Source organism: Pteronotus mesoamericanus, unplaced genomic scaffold (genome assembly GCF_021234165.1).
Source record: "Pteronotus mesoamericanus isolate MK-2021 breed Mesoamerican mustached bat unplaced genomic scaffold, CSHL_Meso_final scaffold_85, whole genome shotgun sequence".
NCBI lineage: Eukaryota > Metazoa > Chordata > Mammalia > Chiroptera > Mormoopidae > Pteronotus > Pteronotus mesoamericanus.
In genome coordinates, this window is record NW_026555329.1 from 16,749,217 (window position 1) to 16,773,410 (window position 24,194).

The 24,194-nt window shown below is 36.9% G+C and overlaps 1 protein-coding gene across 1 annotated transcript in view; it reads left to right on the forward strand.

Moving 5' to 3' along the window:
- Nucleotides 1–24,194, forward strand: part of COL28A1 (collagen type XXVIII alpha 1 chain) — a 142,512-nt gene that overhangs the window by 46,046 nt on the left and 72,272 nt on the right. The window contains exons 12-20 of the mRNA XM_054563975.1: nt 1,123–1,191; nt 2,309–2,377; nt 8,147–8,215; nt 10,648–10,716; nt 13,682–13,750; nt 18,264–18,332; nt 19,316–19,384; nt 22,537–22,608; nt 23,578–23,646. Coding sequence (XP_054419950.1) covers nt 1,123–1,191; nt 2,309–2,377; nt 8,147–8,215; nt 10,648–10,716; nt 13,682–13,750; nt 18,264–18,332; nt 19,316–19,384; nt 22,537–22,608; nt 23,578–23,646 — 624 coding nt within the window. The remainder of the gene's footprint in view (nt 1–1,122; nt 1,192–2,308; nt 2,378–8,146; nt 8,216–10,647; nt 10,717–13,681; nt 13,751–18,263; nt 18,333–19,315; nt 19,385–22,536; nt 22,609–23,577; nt 23,647–24,194) is intronic.

Consider the following 24,194-nt stretch of genomic DNA (forward strand, 5'->3'; position numbering starts at 1 on the left):
AAAAGGGAAAAAGAAAACAAATTTATTAAATTTAGGGGGAACTTTTAATCTGATATTATAGAGAGAGAAATTGCATGGCCAAGAACATGTGAAAAATAACAATGGCAATGACCTGTGCAATGTATGAGCTTGATGCTATCATTCAGTTCTATAATGGCCTGAATTCTGCACTAGGCCTGCTACAGAGTAGGCAGCATTAGTTGCAAATTAACAGACAGCTTGACTAATAATGATTTAATCATGAGAACTCTTTTTGTTGATTAAACAGAATGTTTGAAGGTAGGTAGAACCTCAGTAGCTTATCGAGGTTCTCCAAGAGTCAGAAAGGCTCTTTTAAACTTTTTCTGCATCGTCCTCTTCAACTGTTGGCATTCGTCTGAGAAGTTGTTGCCTTGTGGCTGTAAGATAGCTATTACAGCTCCAAGTAGGAAGTAAGAGCCAGAGGCAAAATGTTTCACTGTACATTCAATTAGATCCCTACGTTTTGTCAGAACTGGCCAGGACCAACCTAGAATAACCAGTGGCAAAGGGAAGAGAGACTCTAGATTTGCATTAGACCAATTATCATTCATTCTATACCCCTTAGGTCAAAGAATAGTTTCACAGGGCCTGAATAGGTCAGAGTTTTAACAGCAAGGAAGGACAGAGGGTAGAGCATCATCACTGGGTAGAAAATAAAATGTATCTGCCAGAAATACTTAATGAAGATTTGTTAAATTAACAAAGTGAGGGCTGCATTATAACTTTCGTGGATCCTAAAAACTTTGTAGGTCTCTTCCTCCAAAAACTAGGTTAAAAATAGCGTTTTACAACTGAGTTGATATAAGACAAAATCCAGACTGAATTTGTTGTCATGTATTCATTCTTATTATGTTTAATTCTGATTTTAAAAATGAAAATTGAAATGCTTTTGTCAGCTCCAAATACTGTGCCTGCAATGCCCAGTGTAGAATTCCACACTGGGTCTATGTTGTGTTTCCAGCTGGCGTGTAAACTCGAGGGTAGCGACTGCATACTAAGTTTCATTGTTGCCCTCAACAACCTGTCACACCACTATGAATCTAAGAGCTGCTCAACAAATGTTACTGAGTTGAGCTAACATGTCACCGTTTTTTCCTCTAGGGTGACCCAGGTCCTCCTGGTCCTTATGGTCCTCCAGGAGTCCCGGGTGTTGGACAACAAGGTATTAAGGTAAAGATCCTTGTCTCTTTGGCCATTGATGACTTTTTGAATTTATTGTAGGGGCTGGGTGAGCTGTGGTTTAAACTCTGCTCAGCCTCACCCTCAAAGATACAAAGAGGCTGCTTGCAGAAGTTACTTATAGTCTGGATGCATGGACACTGAGTGCCCTGGTGAGGGGCAGTTACCACAAGAATAATCAATGCATTTTGTTATTTGTTTGGAATGAAAAATTAGCTTGTGTTCAAATACCCACCCTCTTTTCAATGTACATCTGGTTCTGTTGAGTTTTCATGGACTTGGGATGCTAACATGCAAAATGTTATTGATATGAGAAACACCTTCACACATCAGCTATCACCTGCTCACATTAAAGAAGCCTACAGGGACAGTAACCAGAAGAACCACGACACTGAGAAGTAAATGCTGACAGAAAGGTCCATAGGGAGGCTAGAAAGGACTAGAACACTAACAGCCTGGGTCCCCTGCATCATGCAGGATGTAATAGAGCAGAGTGCTTATTTTAAATGGATTGTCTATGTCATTGGGACAAAAAGATGTTGATGCAGGACTAAGGTAGAGAGCAGTTCGAAACAGTGCACTTTGTCACCAAGCGTCACCACAGATGGCATTTGCATAACAGCACATTGAGACTTCAGGGAAGTTGGAGTTTACATTGGCAGAAATCCTCGAGAAGGGCTCTGAGGAGACCAAGTGTGAAACAGAACTGAAAGGAGACATGACAGGGAGGAGAGTGGGGGCGGGGAAAGGGCAGGGTTCCAGGGCAGGGGCCGGGGGCCAGGGCAGCATGAGCATCGTCGGCATGGTCCTCTTGGGGAGCAAAATGAATCACGCACAGTCCATCCTGCCAGTTACTACACAGGGGTTTCTGAAAGCTGGCAGTGCCTATTGCATTTAGAAAGGAAGGGATGCTGAATGTTTTAGGGTGATTTGTTCACTGAGATTCAAGCCATTTCTCCTCCTCCCGATTTTTTTTTTTAATCTTTAAGAACGAGACAAGTATGGCTGCTTTGCTATTTCTTGTTATTGAAATCTTTAGAGTATTTTGTGCTATGTTTCTTTGTTGTTTAAAAGCTCAAACTTTCATTTGATTATTTCTTTCTCTTAGGGAGAGAGAGGCCAGGAAGGAAGAACAGGGGCTCCGGGACCAATCGGCATTGGTGAGCCAGGCCAGCCAGTAAGTAACTAGCAATTCTAGATGGAATAGGAAGGGCAAATACAGTACTTAGGTGCTCCTTCTGGTTAGAATAAATGGTTCCATTAATCCATCGTGTATCTTTTTGGACAACTAAAGATAACAAATATGCAAGAACCAAATGCAAGTGTTGTTTTCCATAATACGTGAAACAGGGACACACACACGATATATCCAGCTGGCTCTCCCTGTGATCTCTTACAAGATTAATCAGCTTGTTCAAGAAAAAAGAGTTCTTATGTGTCAAAAATTTCCTGGGAAATATGAGATCTGGATTCAGGTCTAATGCCTGTACTTTGTAATTTACTTTCCTTCAACCATGAGAAATTCATGACAATGAGGACTTTACTTATTACCTAATCAGTGAGCATACTCTAAGGCTAGTGTTAATGATGGTAGAGAGACCATACCTGTGTTATTTGCGGAGGTATGGAAAAGAAAAAAATATTTCTATCAAAAGAGATCTGAAGAGGAAATGAATAAAACATGACCATTCTAGTATGAAAAGCTTCTTAACTTTTCAGGTAATCATTCTCCTAGCAAAGAACAGTAGCTGACTCACTGGGGTACAAATGAAAACATGGTTCTTCTCCCAATTTTGTTTTGCATTGCATAGTTCCTCATATGTAAATGGCAACAGAAAATTGCATAGTTCCTCATATGTAAATGGTAACAGAAACATGTGCTTCCTGGCTGCACTCTGTGAGTGAAATGGGAGCATATCGCTTGAGGGTTAGGCCTTTCACTAACGCCTGCATGCACTAATTCAAAACCGAACACATTTTATGGAGAAAAGATACACTGGACTTGTTATCTAGAGATCAGTGGTCACATCGCAGTTTCTACTAATGAGACAGTGGCCCTAACGGTAAACTGCTGACAGAGAAGTCAGCTTTCTTGCAGACACTGCTGGTTGTTCACTGGAGAGGCTGGAAACTCAGAAGGCTGGAAGGACACCAGCTAGAAAGAAAGACGCAGGCACATACAGATTTTGCCATGTGTACAGGGAGTACAGCAGAGTATCCGATAATTTTTTAACAAAAATAAACAAGAATGTTTTCATAATGCTCTGAATAAGTGAGACCAAAAATGAGGTGAATCAATAAATTTTTAAAAATAGTTTGCTAAAAAATAGAGAAGAATTTAGTAAACTTCTACCAGGTAGACACATCTTAATATTTTGCTACATTAACTTTAGATTTTCTTAAAAAAACATAAAACATGGATACAGTCAAGTTTACCTAATCTCTTCCAGAAAATAGAAGAGGAAAGAACATTTCCCAACTTTTATAACCAAACAATGACAATACAGAAAAAGAAAACCATAGAACAATATCCCTCATGAATCTAGATACAAACATCCTTAACAAAATATTGGCAAATAGAATTCAGTAATATATAAGAACAATTATATAGCATGATCAAATGGGGGTCATTCCTGGATGCAAAACTGATTTAATAATTGAAAATTAATTAACATATCATATTAATAGGCTAAAAATTACACATAAAAAGAAACAGAAAAGCACTCACAAAACTTAAAATTCAAAACCCTCATAAACTCTGAAAGAAACTATCAGAAACTAGAAATAAAACTTCAACTTCTACAAAAAAAGAGAAGAAAACAAACAAAAAAAAACCCCTGCAGCTAACATTACACTCCACAGTTGAATGGTAAAATCAATAACAAGACAAAGATTTCTGCTTTCACCAATCTTATTCAGTGTAGTGTTAGAAGTCTTAGCCAGTACAATAAGGCAACAAGAGGAAACAAAAGGCATATAGATCAAAAAGAACTAAAGCTGTTCCTATTTACAGATGACATAATGATGTTCATAGAAAATCCCCAGAAATCTATATCAAATCTCCTAGAATTAACAGATGAGTTTATTAAGGTCATAAGATGCAAGCAGAACAAAACAAAATCAATTTTATTTCTATATTCTTGTAACAAATACAAAAACCTCCATCTTTAATTACATTATTACCACTCATTTCGTGCTCGTCTCAGATGACTGATTCATAAAAAGTAAATTGATTTTAGATTCTCAGGGTGATCTGTTTATTTTTTGTGCAAGGTTATTCAGAGCACCATCAGTAAGAAAAATACTCCCTGAGGTAGAAATGTAATTACTTTTAGGTTAAAAATAAAGTACATGGCATGTGTGAATATTATAGACAATTTTTATTATTATTTAGTATATTTATTTTTAATGTTTGCAATGTATATTAAAAACCACTTTATTGATTATCTACACTATTAAGATTATTAAGGAAAGTAATAAAGTAATGGATAATTACATTTTATCTTGCTAATGTCTCAAATAAAGCATTTTACTGACCAGACAGGGTTAACTGATAATTAGGTTCCTCCATTAAATTTTTTTTATTAGATGTGTTCATTAGACCCCAGATAAGTATGTCATAGTTGTAAGTGATTCTCATGACCTTTGAAAAAGACAGTTTTTTTATAGAATCATTTCTGTCTTAAAAAAATGATCTGTTGGTACTGTGTTCATAAATTAAAAATATATTGGGTTGGCCAAAATGTTCGTTGGTTTTTTTCTTCCTCCTAAGATGAATCTAGTAGTGCTTAATTGTCTTTAATTTCATTTGAAATAATTTTGTTAGATTGTATTGTGACAGCTGTCATATCAGCATGCATTTAAAAAAAAAATCAGGAGCTCCAGTAGCACAATCAGTTAGTACACGGTACTTATAAAAAAACACAATCAAAATTGGTGACTTTTTGTGTAGCCATTTTAATATTGAAGATGGAAGAAAATAAGCAACATTTTCAGCATATTATGCGTTATTATTTCAAAAAAGGTAAAAACAATACTGAAATGCAAAAAAAAAAAAAGAAAGAAAAAATTTGTGCAGCATCCAGAGAAGGTGTTATGGCTGATTCAACACGTCAGAGTGGTTTGTGAAGTTTTGCGCTGGAGGTTTCTTGCTGAACGATGCTCCATGATCTGGGTAGGCCAGTTGAAGTTGATAGTGATCAAATCAAAACATTGATTGAGAACAATCAATGTTATACTACATGGGAAATAACTGACATACTCAAAATATCCAAATCAATAAAGTTATTGGTGGAAATGAAAAATGTGTCTTTTATTTTATGGAAAAAACTAAACGGACTTTTTGGCTAACAGAATAGTTCCTCTAACTCAAGTGCCAGCTTTTTCTCTTTGGTTAACAGTTGATCATCTCCTATCCTGACTGCTCAACTAGAAAACTTGAGAACATGCTGGTGGTGTGGAATATTGCTCTGACAGTTTACAGGAATTGGACGTTGGCTCTCTATTTCTAAAAGCATTCCTAAGTGATTGCTCATCACCATTAACTCTCTGTTCTCAGCAGTTTGGAACACATGGCTCCTGAAAGCCTCTATTATTTTCACTTTAACCTTAGCTGATGTATTCTAGAAATTCAGAGACAGAAGGAAAAATGTTCAGTGTTTATTCTGTACAGCATGCCTCTCTCAGTATGTAAAAATCAGTGATTCATCCTGAGACTAACTTCTTTGTAAAAATGTCCATAAAAAGACATTTGTAGCCACCACAGGAATCAAGTAAAATAATTTTGATAGCGATAGCAGATGTATTGAATTCTTATTATGAAAAAGCTTTAAATCTCTATGACTTAATTCTTACATTAATACTTAAGTTTGAGGTAGGTACTATTGTTACCACCACTGTGATGAATTTCCTGAGCTTTAAAGAGATTAAGTTATTGTGTAAGGCCACTCTGATAATACTTGAACCTCAAAGTGTCAGTTCAAATGACACCAAAATCTGCTTTTAATTATCATGATAGACTATAAAGTCCATGAGACAGAAAGCAGGTCAGTCTGTTCTTCTTGGAACCTAGTACAGAAATTGTACCTACTAAGCATTTGGTAAATATTTGTTGAATGAATGAAAAAAATGAATAAACTGGAAAATAGACTTCTTGGCATTTAATATAAATTGCGTTATTTTTAATTGTCATGTCATTGGGGAATAAGATAATTGGTTGATTTTGTTTTGTTAGAGTGTGTAATGTTAGCTAGATATTGCTGTCTAGTTTGCAATCTAGTTTTCATTCTCACATTTATTTTCCTCCTCATTAATTGTTCTAGCATTAGAATAAGCGGTCATGAATACCAATGCTTTGATTAAGGACTCTGATTGTTTAAAACTAGGTTTTCCTGCCCTGGCTGGGTGGTTCAGTTGGTTAGAATGTCATCCTATACACACAAGTTTGCAGGTTCTATCTCAGGTCAGGGCACACACCTGAGTTGAGGGTTTGATCCCCAGTCGGGGTGCTATGGGAGTAAACTGATTGATGTTTCTCTCTCTTCCTTTCTCTCTAAAGTCAATAAACATATTTACATCGATGTTTCTCTCTCCTTCTCCCTCTCTAAAATCAATAAACACATTCTTGGGAAAGGATCAGAACCAAACAAAAGCAAAAAACCTAGGTTTTCCCATAAACATAGCAATTTAAATCGAATTAAATGGTAGCTTTTTATTTTAATTAAAGTCTTTACTAAATTGGCTATGCATAAACACTAAAGGAGTTTGTCTTTTCAAATATACCATATGAGGGAAACACAAAATAAGAAAAAGGGACACCGAGACCCAGTTCTCGTCAGCTTCCTTGCAACCTCTTTTCCTTACAAATCCGTAAGTAACTGCGCCCAGTCGCTGTGAGCATATTGCTCCGCCCTGGTTCCCCTTCCAGGCTTGAGGAGGAAGCACCCCTTCCGCTACCCTGGTGGCTGCACACCCCGCCCCGAGGTCGGTCCAAGGCGGCAGGGCGCAGGCTTCGGAGCCTCGGGGCACTCCTGTCACGGGGGTGCTTCCCTGGCAAGGGAGTCCTCATTATCTTTTCAGGTCCCTTCAAGGAAAAGCTCCAGTTTGTGCTTCTAAGTTCCCTGTTGTTAGCTGCTTTTCTACTTTTTGGCCTGCTGGCCAAGAAGAACAAGAGGGAAAATTTGCAGCCTTTTAAAACTCCTACTGTTTAAGTGAATACGTTACTGTTGTCTTATATTTCAAATAATACATTTTCTGCCAGTCTGTTTCAAAGCCAGAGACTGTGTTTTCTTCCCTGAGGAAAGTTCTCACCTTTCCTAGTGCCTTTCTAAGCAATAGTTACATGGACTTCTTAATTTTAATTAATGCTTCCCTAGGTAATTCTATCAAGATTTCTGTTTACACATAAATTTCCAGTAGATTCAACTAATTCTTGAAAGTATTCAAGTTTGAATCCAAATGTATGATAGAAGTTAAAAACATGTAAATAAAAGTCAGTGTTTTAAAACAGCTAGTGATTTCTTCATGAGGTTCCCCTCATAATTACATTATTAAATTACCCTGCATCCTTCCCCAGGCCCTAAAATCCTAGATCTTAGCCTTTCCTCACAGGATTTATTTTCTATACCTTATTCTGATGTATCGCTTAATTTCCATCTTCCACTAACTTGAGGACGCCAGAGTAGAACATCGTATACCAACCAAGTGAAACAAGTATTTAGTACAATGGGAATGAGTCTTCACAACTTTATAATTCTACTGATTAGTGTGACACTTACTAGAAGGATTCTTACTAATGACTCAAGTAGGACTCTATCATTGCTATGCCCATGTGAACTGCAATATAACCATTTTCTTTCTTCCTCCCTCCTCTCCTCCCTTCCGCTCCCCTCTTCCCATATCCTTTTTCTCTCTTCTCCTCCTCTTCATTTCCTTTTATCTTACCCAGGGTCCCCGTGGTCCTGAGGGAGCACCAGGAGAGAGAGGCTTACCGGGAGAAGGATTTCCAGGACCAAAGGTAACAATACCTTCTGTAGAATGAAAAAGTGCTTTGTCCTGCATAGTCATCAAACACAAATTTTTAAAAATGTGTCCAATTATCAAAAGTCAAGTATTTTTATCACCAACTTTGCCCTATTAAATGAAGGGGGAAATTTTCCCTTAACATGAAACTACAGTGACTTTTATAATCATAAATAAGTAATTGACATATTTCTACTTTATATAATTATTGCTTATGCAATTAAACAAATCTCTTAGCCTGTAGTCATAAAGCCACAGGGATATCTTTATGCCTACTAGTTAAGCCACAGAGTATAGCTATAACAAAGCTTTACTCACAGGTTTGTTTTGTGAAATATAGATATGAAACAGTCTAGTAAACCAATTTATAACAGTATTTCTATTAATATTGAATATACTAAAAAGGAAAATGTGGTTGTGAATGGGGAACTGGAATTACCTTATTACCATAAGGAATAATTAAGAATTTAATCGTTTCCATTGCTTTCCACACATAATTCTCGGATTTCACATTCCTCTAGACCAGGGGTTGGCAAACTTTTCCTGTAAAGGTCCAGATAGTAAATATTTTAGGTTTTGTGAACCACATGGCACTGTTGAAACTACTTAACTCTGCTGTTGTAGCATGAATGCAGCCATAAACTACGTAGTAGAAATGAACGAGCATGGCTGTGTTCCCACAAAGCTGTATTCACAAAACACAAGCTGCATGTGGCCATTGGGCTATAGTTTGCTGATTCCTTGTCTAGTCTGTTTTCTTATCATCTACATAACATTTGCCAAAGGCCCCATAGGAAATGATTTTCCAAGATACTTTGGGCAGCATCAATAAAACTTCAGAGTTAGTGAGGATAGATTTTCGACTCTTTTTTCTTTCTTTTCTAAAGTCTTTCTCCCAACGCACATATACACACTGCCCAGAGAAGAACATGCTCTCTTCTAAGTGACTAAGACCTTCCACCGCATTCAGTCAGGTCACTGAGTTCTGACCTTCACTGTACAGCCTCATGCTCAAAGATTGCATCTCATTCTTAGCCTCTTCCATCATGAAATATTCAAAGATCCATGAGAAAACTGAATCTCAGCTAGTGGGAAATTAATTAGCTAAAACAAACAATTCATACTAAGTTTTCAGTGACTGCTGGCTTGAATTTTCAGAGAGGCCCCTTTATGACAAAATAAATTTGTCATAATAAATGGAAATAATATCAATATGTTAGATAAAGGGGACATTACTAATGCCCTTCAATAACCAAAATGTCTCTATCATATATAGAGGATAGCAATTTGGTACTACATTTCAGAAAGATTTATAATACTTAGTTTCTTGAATTATTTTTTTGGTTAATTTCTATTTATATGTAGTCCAAACAACTTGGAAAATTTAAATAGCTAGAATTATTTCTCTCTATAATCTCTTTTCTAAAGATAAATAAATAAATGAGAGATTAATATGTGAAACACTAAGAAGGCATATAGGAGAGCATGTCTTAGTGACAAGTTCAACTGTATGATATAATGATGCACTCTTGTTCATAATAAGCCATGGCAGTGCATTGCCCTCTAGCTCATCAAAGAAAGGACACACTATATTCAGTGTTGTTTTAGGGTCAACTGCATGAATTATATCCTATGGAAATGATCAGAAGAACTCACTGTTCAGAATAATTTACAGCCCAACCAGTAGGACCAATGGGAGTTTTCTGTATGTGCTACTTGGAGCTGCTTTGCAATGATGTAGGGCTTAAGGGAATATATCATGAATAGAGAGAGACACAAAGATATATTTCCCTGTTTCCTAGGTTTCTTGCAAACGCCCTTTGATTTTATTCTTGGTTCAAATAAATTCATGAAATGAATGCTATTTCTCATTGCTTGTATGGTTTATTTTTCATACTTATGCAGTGTTATGACTTCACTGATATTACATTACGATTAGAGTTATTCACATAGGTCATGTGATTAGATCCCCCCCAAATTTACATTTTTAAAACTAAATTTTCAATGAATATTTATAAATTCTGATATTAAACCTTTAATAAATAATTTAACCCTAGCAAGTATTAGTTCATATGCTAATATGAGTGACACAGTTTCATTGTGAGGTTGCAGCAGTGTTGGGGGAATGGAGGACTGATTCAGTTAGATGTGCTATGTGATTGATTAGGTCCCCCATCTCTGGATAGTTCTGATTATATTGGGAATAGAGCTTTTTTACAACTTTAGTCATATTGCATATGTGTTAGCTTGGACAGAGTCCTTCCTATTTAAATGTTAAGACTAAATTTTTTTTTTTGCAAGTTACAAATCTCAGAGTCAGAATTACCCATTTGCAATGATCAGTGAATTTGGTTGCTTTGAATGCTTTAACTGTTTTAAAATCCTGATTTTTATTAGTGCACTGATGTCTCTCCTGCATACTTTCAGGGTGAAAAAGGTTCTGAAGGACCAATTGGCCCACAAGGATTACAAGGTCTGTCAATCAAAGGAGACAAGGTACTGCATATAGGGAATATAATAGAAGAAATGCCAACAAAGTTATTTTTAATATTTTTCATTATGTATGTACATTTATGAACTGTATACAACCTGATAACCATACCACACAGGTGTCAACTTAATTCAAAATTAAGTATATGCAAGGTATATTATCATATAAGATAAATTGTGATCTTGAAATTCCCATACTGTATATTTATAGTAAGGCCTTGTTTGAGTTCTGACTTCCAGTTACCCTGTCTTCAGCCAAGCAGCTTTGAGGCCAAACATTAGCAAAAGAGACCTCTGCTTAGTAAAGCAAATAGCTGTTAAAAAACCTGACTTGACCTCATTACAGAAGCAGATATCCACCCTGAGGCTCCCATTCAAAAATATTGCCTTAAAATGGGGCTGAAATAAGACAGCTCATTTCAGAAAAGTACCACTGATGCCCTCCAGCAAGGATCAACAGGAGTCCACCTATAGTTGAACAAATTTAGGTCTATCAACTCATGGCAGTGAGAGACCCCATGCCATGAGGAATCTATCACAACTCAGTAAGAAGATGCAAGATTTTTTTGTAGGATTTGGGGTTCTAGGAGGTGATTTGGGCACATATTAGGTGACATGGATGCTATAGGGAAGTGAGGGTAATTTTACGTTTGGGCATTTTAATGACTCTTTCCTAGGAGGTGAGAAAAACAGAGCCAGGCTTAGTTGTAATTGGTAAAGAAGTAGCACTTACTCATTTTAGCCAGTATAGGGGAACATTTGATCATTTTCGAGGGGTTTGGACATTGTTTTTTGTTTTTGTCTGTGCTCAGGCATGACTATGGTGAGGTCTTGCTTTTGTCTTGCCTGCTTGACCGCACAGAATGGCCATGTCGGACGCTGGTGTTCTGAAAAATTGTTTATATTCAACATCATGGCCTACCTTCCATTGCTTTCTTCTTTCTTACTAGTTATGTGTGCTCTTTAAAACAGCTGCAAATTATTATACCCAGATTAGAAGCAGGGGTGAAGTCAGTGATAGTAGCTACTGGCGGCTGTTAAGTACCAGTGGGAAGGGAAAAACAGTGCCAGAGGGGGAAGGGATATAAAAATGTAGGAAAAACAGAGACCTTTTATCAGTATGGAGTCATTTATATGTGAATCTCTAAGCATATCATTATGTTATATATTATATTAGAATAATGATTGATATTCAAGACTAAATTAGGTGTTGTGTTTAAGTCTTGAATTGCCTATTTTTTTTATTAACTTGCAGCTGTCTCTTCTGGGAATCTGTATTTAAATAGCAGAGATAGTGGTAAATAGTGACGTATACAAATTTTAGGTGTAATAAAATTCTTGGTTGTAACTTCAGCTCCAAAATACTCTAAAATTATGTAATATGTTCTTCATTACTTTGGAGCAGTGAAAATTGAGTACAACTGAATCTTTTTTTTAATGTGTTCAGTAAATTAGCTTTTTAAAGTATTGTTGACATTGCATTTTTATTTTTACACCTGGAGCTCATGCAAAGAAAACACATCAAAATATTGGGACATTATCACAGAGTAATTGCAAAGCCTTCATCTGCTATTCCCTTATCAAATCAACACTGACTTCCTTTTCCCTTCCCCCTTTCTTCCTTTTCTATTCTTTTATACATTAGATTCGGAGGCTTTGTTATCTGTGCTTCAGGTGGTGAGATAAATACCTCTATGTTAAGGGCTCTCAAATGCATGTAATTGGTTCAAAAAAGAAGTAGTTTTGATATATATATTAAAATGCAAATAACAATGCACAAAAGATCTCTCTCATGGGCATGTTGAATATTTGCAGAATAGTGGTTATGAGTTGGGTTCTGGGGTCAGAGAGAGTGGACTTGAATCTTCCCTCCACCATCTGACACCTGTCGTGTAACTGGGGTGTTACTTAACCTCATCTGGAAAACGGGAATGCCTACTTTCTGAAGGTGGTTGTAAGGATTCAGTGAAATAAAGTATGAAAAGCATTTAGCACAGTGCCTGCTGCAGGGTAAGCAATCAAGTAATGAATCAGAAGAATCCAGTTCTGAATTAGGACTTTGTTAACAATTTCCTTCCATGATGTTTCCTTAGACTGGGGATTGATACAAAGTGAAACACTAAAAAGCATATTCCAGGGCATATTTTAGTGACAGGTTCAACATACTTTTTAATATTACACGTAGTCTATTGATAAACTTGTGTTCATAAAAATGCGTTTGGCCCAGGAATTGGCACACTATGGGGCTGGCCACCTGTTTTTGTAAATAAAGTGTTACTAGAACACAGGTATGCCTGCTCAGTTATGTATGGCCTGCGGCTGCTTCCACTACCAAAGCAGCAGGAAGTAGTTACAAAAGACCCCTTATTATGCCCTCAGGCATCAAATATTTGATGAAAGACACAAAGAATGGATGAATGGTATTGTTCTTCTTAGTGATAACATTCATTTTGTTTCCCAAATGTATTTCATGGAAGGGAGAAGTAAGGTTTTTTAATTTTATGGTATTTAACTTAGATAATTTCTTAATTTTCAAAATACATTTTTAATAAGATTTGGAAGGAAAAGGTATTTAGAAAATTTTAAAACATTTTTCTTCAATTTCTTTCTCAAATCCTGGTTTCCTTGTACTCTCTGAATTTTATACTTTTAAATATTTCTGTTATGATCCTAACAGAAGGTGTTTGTGTCATAATAACCGTACGGGAAATGTTGGTTCTTGTGAGAAAAATGACTGATAAATATACACTGGTGCAAACTCTCACCAATGTAGACTAAACAGTAAAGACATCGTTAACTATTTTGACAAATTTGAAATAAACTTTAAAAGGAATAGAGTTTGCTAACTCTCAATATTGAACTTTTATATGATGTAAAGATAGATTTTAATCTAGCATACTTCCATATTAGTGAAGTATGAAAGAATAAAGTTTCATTTTATGGTCATATGTTTGATTTACTGTCTCTACAGGGGGATTTGGGACCTGTGGGACCCCAAGGACCAATGGGCGTCCCTGGAATTGGGAGTCAAGGGGAACAGGTAATCAGTGATTTCACCCTTTCCCTAAAATACAGAATAACTGGCCCAATCCGGATGTTCAATGAAGGCCAGTCTTGCAAGCATCACTGAGTATATTTGATAGTCAAATTGCAATGGGATTCATATCCAAAATGAATATAGGGAAGGATAAGATGGTTTCATGAGATCTTATTTTTTAGAATTTCCAAGACTTAAAAAAGAATAGCATGTTTTTCAGTGCTGTAACATTTTCTTTTTTTTTATATACTCACCTGAGGACATTGTTTATTAATTTTACAGAGAGGGGGAGGAAGGGAGAGGGAGGGAGAGAAACAGCGACATGAGAGAAACATCAATCCATTGCCTCTCCTACCTATGTGCCCCAACAGGGGACCTGAACTCATTACCAAGAGTGTGGTCTTACCTGGAGTTGAACCTGTGACCTTTCTGTTGATAGGATGATGCTCCAACCAACTGAGCTGCACTGGCCAGGGCTTGGTGCTGTAACTTTTTAATATTAAAGTCTAATGAATAGGATAAGAGTTTGGGGATAGTATTTTATATTTCCAGCATCCCTTGGAGCAGTACTTTATTTACCTTTTGGTTTGTGTGTTTATTTTTCCCCCTTACAGCTTTGAGAGTGATTAAAGCCCACTCTCTCCCAATGCCAGCAGGGTAGTACTTCCCACCCCTAGCCAGGTACCAACCTAAAAAAGTATGAAATTTAAAGCAAGGTCCAGAATCAGAAGTAACTACTTAATTTTAAGGGGCACCATTCCTGAACAGACACAAGCCACAAATACAGTTTACAAATTATCCTTGTCGCCTTTTGGTCAGAAGAAAAATCTCTTAGCTTGCCTCTACATTCATGACAGATTTCTTTTGAAATCTGACCAGAGCTCTTGGAAAGCTGGGTAATCTTGTTAGATCTAAGTAATATGAAGGTAACATAACAGTACCATCTAGAGTTGTTGTTGACCATATGCTTTTACCTACAATATCTTATTTAATCAAGTGACCAGTAAATCCAAATTTATGCTGAACACCCTCCTGCATGGAAAAAGACAAATCGGCTTGATTAAAATTTATGATTAAGGTTTGAATTATTCTGTTGGCTTAGAGAATGAACAGTGTTTCCTTTATCTAGGATAGTGGGAGAAGAAAAGGATTAAAGAAAAAGGAAATAATTTTTCATTTGGCTTTTTGTTGCCATGAACTCTGAGTTTATTTCTAACCATCTTCTAATTAATTAGTATATTTTTATTGTTGTTAATCCAAGCAACAGGAAAGTTGGAGTTACTCCTTTTTCCTTTTTCTTGGTAGAGGGCCTAGTGTCATAAGGATTAAGGTGCAAGAGAAGCCAAAATAAATCTGTAAATAAATATTTAGATGATAATTAAGAGCTGGATATTCTCAAGCTTTGTAGTTTGCTTACTTTCTGATCCCAGAAGTGGCTGGACAGGACTGTCACATCCTCGGCCTTGTGGTGTTTGTGGGGCTGAGTCACCACTAAAGGCTGAAAACGAGGTTCAAAGACAGCCAACTCTTCCCAGATGGACTGGGAATTCTGGACCTCCCACCTGTGGCTTCCTGTTGCCTTTAATGCTGTTTCTTCCTGGAGGTTGTTTTCCTTTAACTTAAAAGCACCCTCAAACCTCCTTGATTTCCTTTGTTTTCTCATCCCCTTCTGTTCTTTTCCAAGGGAAAAAACACTCTTAAGCTAGACATGTCCATGTGGAGCTGAGCCCTAATGGATGGGGGACTGAATGGAATGTGTTATTTGTCAACTCCTCTGAACAGGGAAAAAATTTGTTGATCCTCCTAAGACAAATGATCTAAAATCTATTTAAATTTAACCTTAATCCATGCAGTTATTAATTTTTCTTCTTATTCTTAATTTAACATGTTTATCCATTGACTTCCTGATATTGTTAGATCTTATATTTCTCTCGTAGAAATGGATTTTCCTATTCTTCTGTTTATGAGAAAGCTTCTGTTTCCATTTCCAGCAACAAGTATGTAATATCCTTTAAGTGGACTGTAGGTCTTTGTTAAATATTTAAAGACCTGACACCTCAAATCGTTTTGTTTTTTTTTTTATCCTCACCTGAGGATAAGTTTATTGATTTTAAAAAGAGAGAGGGAGGAAGGAGAGAGACAGAGATAGCATCCAACGTGAGAGAGAAACATCAGTTGGTTGCCTTTTGCACGTGCCCCTACCGGGGGTCAAACCCACAAGCTAGGTATGTGCCCTTGACCAGGAATTGAACCTACAACTTTTGGTATAGGGGACGACGGTCCATCTGACTGAGCCACCCATCCAGGGCAAAAACCTCAAATCTTTCATAAAATAAAAAATATATAAATAACCACATATACATGGGTAGGCACATACAGGCAGATCCCTTTGAATTTTTTTGTTTCTTGTCCCGTTACATGCTACTTGGGAACTACTGTAAAAGTTAGGAAGAATTCTTTCTTATAAAGGTTCAATATTTTAAAACTTGGCTTTCTTAAATTGTCTAGATTGCTTCATCTTTATAAATCAGAGAAAAGGAAATACTATTTGTAATTTGAAAATGAGCAGCAATTGTATCATCTAGCTAGAGAAAGGGCCTACCATTTGTAATAATTGTATTGCTATAACCATTATATGCATAATCACGGCTTGTTGGGTCTAAGCAAAACAAAATCTTAGTTTATTTTTTTTCTCTTTCATCCTTTTAAAATTTTTTTTTAAATTGTGAGAAGTTTCTTCTTTGTCCTACCACAAAAATAACTTATCACCAGGCAATAGACTTTTCTTATCATTTTTAGTTAATAGAGAGTTATAGGATCACTGTAAGCTGCAAATCACAGTTTTAATTGTACAATAAAAACTATCTAGTCACCGTATAAATCTTCCCTCTCGTCTTTGTTCATCTGGTATGAGCTGCATGGAGAACCTGTGGTCCATGGGAAGAAACATGCTTCTTGTCCCTCCCAGGCTGAGTCAAGGCTGGGGGGAGGTGGGGATACCGAGGTTCTTTGATGACGATGCTCTTTCTCGTGGGGTCCTGCACTGGTCCCTGTGTTTGTGCCTCTTAGGATATTGGATAAAGGACTCTTTTTCTCCAGCCATTTCTCCCCATCTGTTAGCCTCTGCTTTTCTGGGGGTTACTCTGTACCAGCTCTTTTTGATGGAGTTCCATCACTCTTCCAAGGCCCTCTTGGACAGGCTTGAGAACAGCTCCGTTCCTACTCTGTCTCACACTTAGAGTGCATCCGGTTCACAGGAAACACTTGCGAGGGCTTTGCATAAACTCTGATGCTCTGGCCAATCCCACCCCAGCCCTGTCTTGGCTATCACAGTCCACGTTAGCTTCCTCAGGCACAAGTCAGAGGGATGTGGGCGAGATAGGTAAAGGGATTAAGCAAAGCAAAGCAAAACAAAAGGAAACTCATAGACTGACACCAGTGTGGTTATTGCCGGAGGAAAAGTGGAGATGGGGGCAGGTAGAAGAGGGTAAAGTGGGGATAAATGGCGATGGAAGGAAGTTTGACTGGGGTGGTGAACACGCAATGCACTACACAGATGTATTATAGAATTGTGCACTTGAAACATATAATTTTATTAACCAATAAATTCAATTAAAAAGGAGTTCTTAAAAAATAAAATTTGGTAACTGTTTAAAAAAAACTAAGTTCTTCAAGTAGTTTCATTGAAGTTGCCTTTGTAGAATGGGGTGCAGAGTGAAGCAACTTAAACCTTTCTGATTTTCTCCAAAGAAAAATTTTCATGACTTCTTTCTCTAAAGAAGAACTTTATAAATGGTGTCTCCTTTCCCTTTGAATACCTACAGCGTGAGAGGCAATGTTTGAATGTTTATCAGTTTGGTGCCTGCTGACAATCTCTTCTAACAGCCTAGGTCAAATGTTTATTTTAACATCTTGAGGTATATCCATCGGTACAGCTAGGATATAGGCTTTCTCACATGTGACTGAGACATGAAATGACTAAACAAGATGAAATGTGATTTCTCTTATTCAGAACCCATAGCTGCCATGGCAGCTCTGTGTATCAGGGGTTCAGTCTTCTCCGTTAGTGTTCGTCTGCCATCCTGAGGGTGCTTCTTCCTCTGCATGATCCAGGGACAACACCATGTCTTCCCTTCATCCACTGGAGAATGGGTGGAGGAGGAGGCATATCTCCACATTTAGCATGGGCCAGGAATTACACACCTCACTTCTGGTCACATTCCAGAATCCAGTGACATGGCAACACCTGGCTGCCACAGGGACTGGGACATGTGGTCTTTATCCTACGCAGCCATGTGGGCCAGCTGAAATTTCCCGCACCGTAGGAAGAGGGGAGAATGCATTTTATGATTCACCCAGCAGCCTCTGCCATCCCATCCAACTAATACTGAGTATTAGCAATTCATTATCACTTTAGAGGACTTGAAGTATCATAACCACATTAGAAGATCTGAAACTACTCATTAATATTTCTTCTTAATTTCACTGATACTATTTTTTAAATTTTATTTTACAGGGAATCCAAGGTCCTATTGGTCCCCCTGGCCCACAAGGACCCCCAGGACAGGGATTACCTGGTTCCAAGGTAACTTTCTCAATGAGAGAGAAGTTTAAAATATCTATCATCTAACTGCTGTTTTCTGGGCAGTGGCCAGGCATTCGGAAGGCAGCAGATGAAATGAACTTAAAAATCAGAGATCTCTACTTAATCTAAAATATTACTGATGTTCTTAGTGGTTTAGAAAATGTAATGTATATTCTTTATGCTCTTGGGAGCTTTTATTTACAGAATCTTTACTTACTGTTTTCTTCATTACTCTTACTTAAGAGATTCTAGCAACTGAAGCCCCAACATGAGTAGCCACTCCCTGTGGCCGCATGCCTCTCTGGACTGACTCATTTTCATTCTCACTGGGAGGTCCAGCCTCTAAAACATTTAGTTAAAGATATGGAGTCAGAAATGACCCAACAAATAAACATTTTCTATAATCTTAGGAATTGAATTATGTGTTAAATTAGAACTATTACTTAGCTCTTGGAGAGAGGTATGCCATCTATTCCTTCATTAGCTGTCCTTAATGTTGCTTCAAAGAATCACTCATCATTGTTAAATAAATAAAATAACTCTCTGAGACGTCTCACCATCAAGCACACTCCTCTGTGATGCCTACGTGAGAAGCAGCTCAGTGGAATGCTGTTACTGCCCTTGAGATTTCTGAGGCACATCTGGGATGATCTGGGCCACATCATCGAATGCTCAGGCTGTTGTCTCTGGCCATGATGCTTCCTTTGATCTTGGCTTCTCATGTGTCAGGGATGGGGGTGGGGGAGGGACTCTGTAAAATCAATTTGTGTATGTTACATAGCTTGTATTTTAAGCCAGGCCATTACACATTTACACATTCCAAATATGGTGGGGGAAATATATATATGTAAATTGAGCACATGAAGCTCAGTTTTCTCTTATTTTGTTGAAATAAAACAGCTCTTAGGAGACTGAAGCAGAAATATGTTATTTTTATTCTGCTGACCTAGTCAAATACCCTTCAAATGCTCTTTCCATTTTAGGGAGAAGTAGGCCAGGTAGGACCTACAGGCCCTAGAGGACCAGTGGGGATCGGAGTACAAGGTCCAAAGGTGAGTCAGCTATGCTGCTCGGAAGCATTTAGATAACTTATGTAATATTATGGAAAGTTTCATTTATGTCCAAATGAAATATGGATCATGCATGTGTCATCTAACTGTTACTTTACCAAAGCTGAGTATTTATTTAGAAAAGGGTCTGATGCTCAGTGTAACTCTTATCGTTTAAGAAAAGCCAAAATCAGTTTATTTTAATGACTGCTGTTTGTTTTTTTATTCCTGAGTTTATTAGCATCAGAGGCCCTCTTTTGGTATAGAGGGATTCTTCAAGAACATTATCACCTGCCATATTATAAAACAAAGCTGCTAGTAGTTAAGATTTCAGTAAAGGTTACTTCCCTTCCTTTATTTTCTGGCTTCCTAAGCAATTTATTCCCTAAATCTAAAGTAAGTCTAGCCCACTTCTGTTACCCAGTAGTTTTATATCTCAGCATGCTGTGTTTTCCTTGCTTTTCCAACTTAAGTCAACTTGAATTTAATTTACATGTTTTTTTGAATTGCACTTGACCCTTGAACAAGGCGGGGCTTAGGGGTGCTGACTCCTTGCCATAACTTTTGAGTCTCCCCAAAATAAGTCACCCCTTGGTATCTGTGAGGGGATTGGTTCCAGGACTCCTGTAGACACCAATTTTTGGAGGCTCAGCTCCCTCACATAAAATGGGGCAGAAGAAGGCATACAGTTGGTTGTCCACATCCATGGAGTTCCAGCCACAGAATTGTTTTGATCCGTGGTTGGTTGAATCTATGGTTGCAAAATCCAGTGATGCAGAGGGCCAACAGTATGTTTATTGAAAAAACTCTGCACCTAAGTGGACCCGTGCAGTTCAAATCCATACTGTTCAAGGTCAACAGTACTTTTCATCTAACTATACCCTCTAGAAAGGCACTCTTCCATACTGCAGTTACTATCCACATGTGGTTACTGAATGCTTAAAATGTGGTTGGTATGAACTGAAATGTCATACAAGTGTAGTAATACACATGCTAGATTACAACGCTTGGTACGAAAAAAGAATATAAAATATATCATTAATACATTTGTACATTGATTAAATATTGAAATGAAAGTATTTCAGATATAGTAAGTAAAACCTATTAGAATTATTGTTACCTATTTCTTTTAACTATAATTGTGGCTGCTAGAAAAAATTATAATTATATATATAGCTTCCTTTATATTTCTATTGTACAATGCTGCTCCATTGGGGCAGGAACCTGGTTTCCTTCTTTTTCTTCTTAATTATTGACTCCCCAGTTTGGGGGACATGATAGGTACTCAATAATGTTGAATATGAGAATGAATCCTTACTTTACCTTTCACAATTTCTATAACTCATCCTGAAAGCATATAGGATCTGGTGAGCCACACTAAGCATTAAACTTCACTACTATTCTCTGCCATTGTCATTGTTCCTAAACATATTTGGTCATTAGAAGAAATTTAATATGTAGGCCCAAGAAGAACAGGCATATTCCGTATATATAAACATATAATTACAGAGGATAAAAAGTGTACTAGTGTAGTAATAATTGCTGCTATTTGTTGAGTGGTTTTGATGTGCTATACAGTGTGCTAAGTACTAAACATGACATATGTCTATACATATATGGAGTGTATATATTTATGCATATGCATGTATGATGTCATATAGGTGCCAATGTCAGAGAGGCGATATTGAGTAGAAATGTTTAGGAGTTAGACTACCTAAGTTCAAATCTCAGTTTTGCCATTAACTAGATGTGCAACCTTAAGCATATCTTACTTTAAAAATAAAATATTTCAAACATGCTACTGTATAGAATAATACAAAGAACACCCAAATACTCCATGACCCATATGGAATACAGTCATAATAAATGTTTTAATGTTCTTATCTGCTAATTCTATCACATGTCATTTTCTGGATCAGTTTCAATCAATTGATTTTTCTCAACACACAGGGCTGCATTTTCCAGCTTTTTTGAATGCCTGATAATTTTTGATTGGATGCCAATCAATGTTGAAGATTATTTATTAATGTTTTCCAACGTATTTTGAAATTGTCATAGAAATTTCCTATTATTTAAAAAATATTTATGATGTATATTTATATCTCTTTAATTCTTAATATTATTTATTTGTGCCTTTTCTTTTAAAATATCAATCATTTCTGCTAGAGGTTTATTTTAGTTTTTTTAAACTTTGTTACTTTTTGTTTTTGAGTTTATTTTTTTTCTTTTCTCATCTTTATTATCTCCTTTTACTTATTTTTAGGTTCACTGTGCTTTTTTTCAGTAGCTTTTTGAGTTTGGGTTAGTTGAAATGACTTTCAATTATCTTTAATATATTTTGCTTGTAATAAATGCAGTAAGGACACTTTTATACTGTTTGAAGGTAGCGTGTGTTTCCTATGAATATATTAAAGAACTTAATTATAAATTAACTCAAAAGCAAGTGAAATTATTGAGTATTAGAGCTGAAAGTGATGCTAGGTTCCACATTTTTTCATGTCAGTTTTATATGAGTTTCTCAGGATTGCTGTGTCAAAGTATCACAAACTGTGTGCTTACTACAGTAGGAATTCATTGTCTCACAGTTCTGGAGACTAGAAATGGAGAATCAATGTGTGTGCAGGGTCATGCTTCCTCCAAAACCCACAGGGAAGAATCCTTCTTGGCCTCATCTTAGCTTCTCATGGCGGCCAATCCTTGGCATTCCTTGGCTTGCAGCTACATCACTCTGATCTTTGCTACTGTTGTCACATGGTGCTCTCCTTATGTGTCTGTCCTCACATGGTGCTTTCTGCCCTTTAAAAGAACTTTGGTCGTATTGGATTAGGGCCCATTCTAATGACCTCATCTTAACTTGATTACATCTGCAAAGACCCTATGTCCAAAAAAGGTCATATTCACAGGTACCAAGGGTTAGGACTTGAACATAAATTTTTGGGATCAATTCCACCCATAACAAACAACATAATCAAAAACTGAGGCTCAGAGAGGTTAAGTAACTTGACCAAGGTCAAATAGTTTAATTACTGTTTAGATTTATCAGCTCAAAGGCTTTTCTTAGACACTATTAAGATATAGCTAATTACAAGTACCTCAAAATGGGGGTGCATGATAAACACGAACTGCTGGAAGTAAAATCTTTTCTCATCCACCAGGGGGCGCCAGGCTCAATAGGGCTCCCAGGACAGCCAGGAGTACCAGGAGAAGATGGAGCTGCAGGAAAGAAGGTAAACAAGTTTTTCATACTACTGGAGTCAAAACAATTGAACAACACTGATACCTTGGTCCTGCAGGACTTCAAATTAAATCATCGAGGGCAAACTTAGTCTTTTAAGAAAAAAAACACACACACAAATCTAAATTTCCTTGTTCACTTACATCAGAGAGAAAGAGAGCACCAATTCAAAGGGTGAAAAGTGTGTCATGCCTCTGCCTTCTCTCTGGTGTTTGGCCATGACATTCTCTAGTGACCCAGTCTTTTTGAGATACCTAGAAAGCACTTTAATTTAAACTTAGAAAGAAAAGACCTTTTTTTTCCCCTCTGAAAAAAAATCTATAAATGCATTCAGAAAATAAAACCATTATAAAGATTTCCTGAAGTATTTTAAGTGGATATGTGAAATACTCATTTTTCAATACAAGTAGTAAAAAACAGCAGATGGAAAGGCTGAAGTTCTTATTAAAAAAAAAAAATCAAACACCCAAAAATGAATGATGAAGGAAATGAGCCAAAGGAAATTATGCTTATTGCTTTGGAAATTGGCTGAGAAAACAGACTTTTTCAGATTTCAGCTGCTCTGAGCTAAACTAGAGTTTGCTATTAACTTATTCATGTTGACAAACTTCCAAACTAATTTTAAGAATAGATTTAAGGTCTGGTGTGTTTTGGAGAGTCTCAGCAGAGAATCTGCTGGCTGGGAGAAGAGACAAGGTGGCTGATGTACAGGGTGGCACAAATAATGCCTTTTTTTATTACAGACACTTTTATTACAAAATCATAAGCATGTAATTCTGTAACAACAATACTACACTCAAGCACACCACATGAAAGTTTAGGTGAAATGTTCAAATTAAAACTGTAAACTATTACTCCTATGTATTACCCTAGCAACCACACTCAAGCAGGCCTTACTTTAGCCACACGCTGTATTCTGCCTATGGAGCGTCAGCTAATCCATCAATGTCATTTTCTTAAGGGAGAAGCAGGGCTTCCAGGAGCAAGAGGCCCAGAAGGACCACCTGGAAAAGGACAACCTGGCTCCAAGGTATGGAATTGACAGTGCTGGGGGAAGCAGACTGCCTGTGTTGGCGTCCTGCTACTAAGGAGCCAACTTGGGAAGAATTTGACTGTTATTCTTACTATGTCAAATGTGTTTACTTCTGGCTCAAAGTTATGGATACTAGCTTGTGAGCTACAGAAGAAAGCAAGTATGTTACTATTCATTTTTATGTCCTAACATCTATTAGAACAACCAGCTTATACAAAGAGTTCAACATGTTCTTCTTAATAGCCAGACTGATGTTTAAAAAAACATATAGGAAGAGAAAAGAAGCCTTGAAATACATCCCTGAGACTTGAAAGTCCATAAATTTTCTTTAAGTATTTCTGGAATTCCACACAGTAATAAGAAATATCACCTTATTAAGTGGCAATTTTACTTCCACAACTTGGAATAAATTTGTTTTATATACATTGTAGAAATGCTAATGAATACCATCTTAATATGTCTAGATGAGAATATCCAAATTCATTTATCAGACCATTAGTGATGTAACCCACAGCCTCTAAAGTGCCAGATGTTCTTGTATTTTT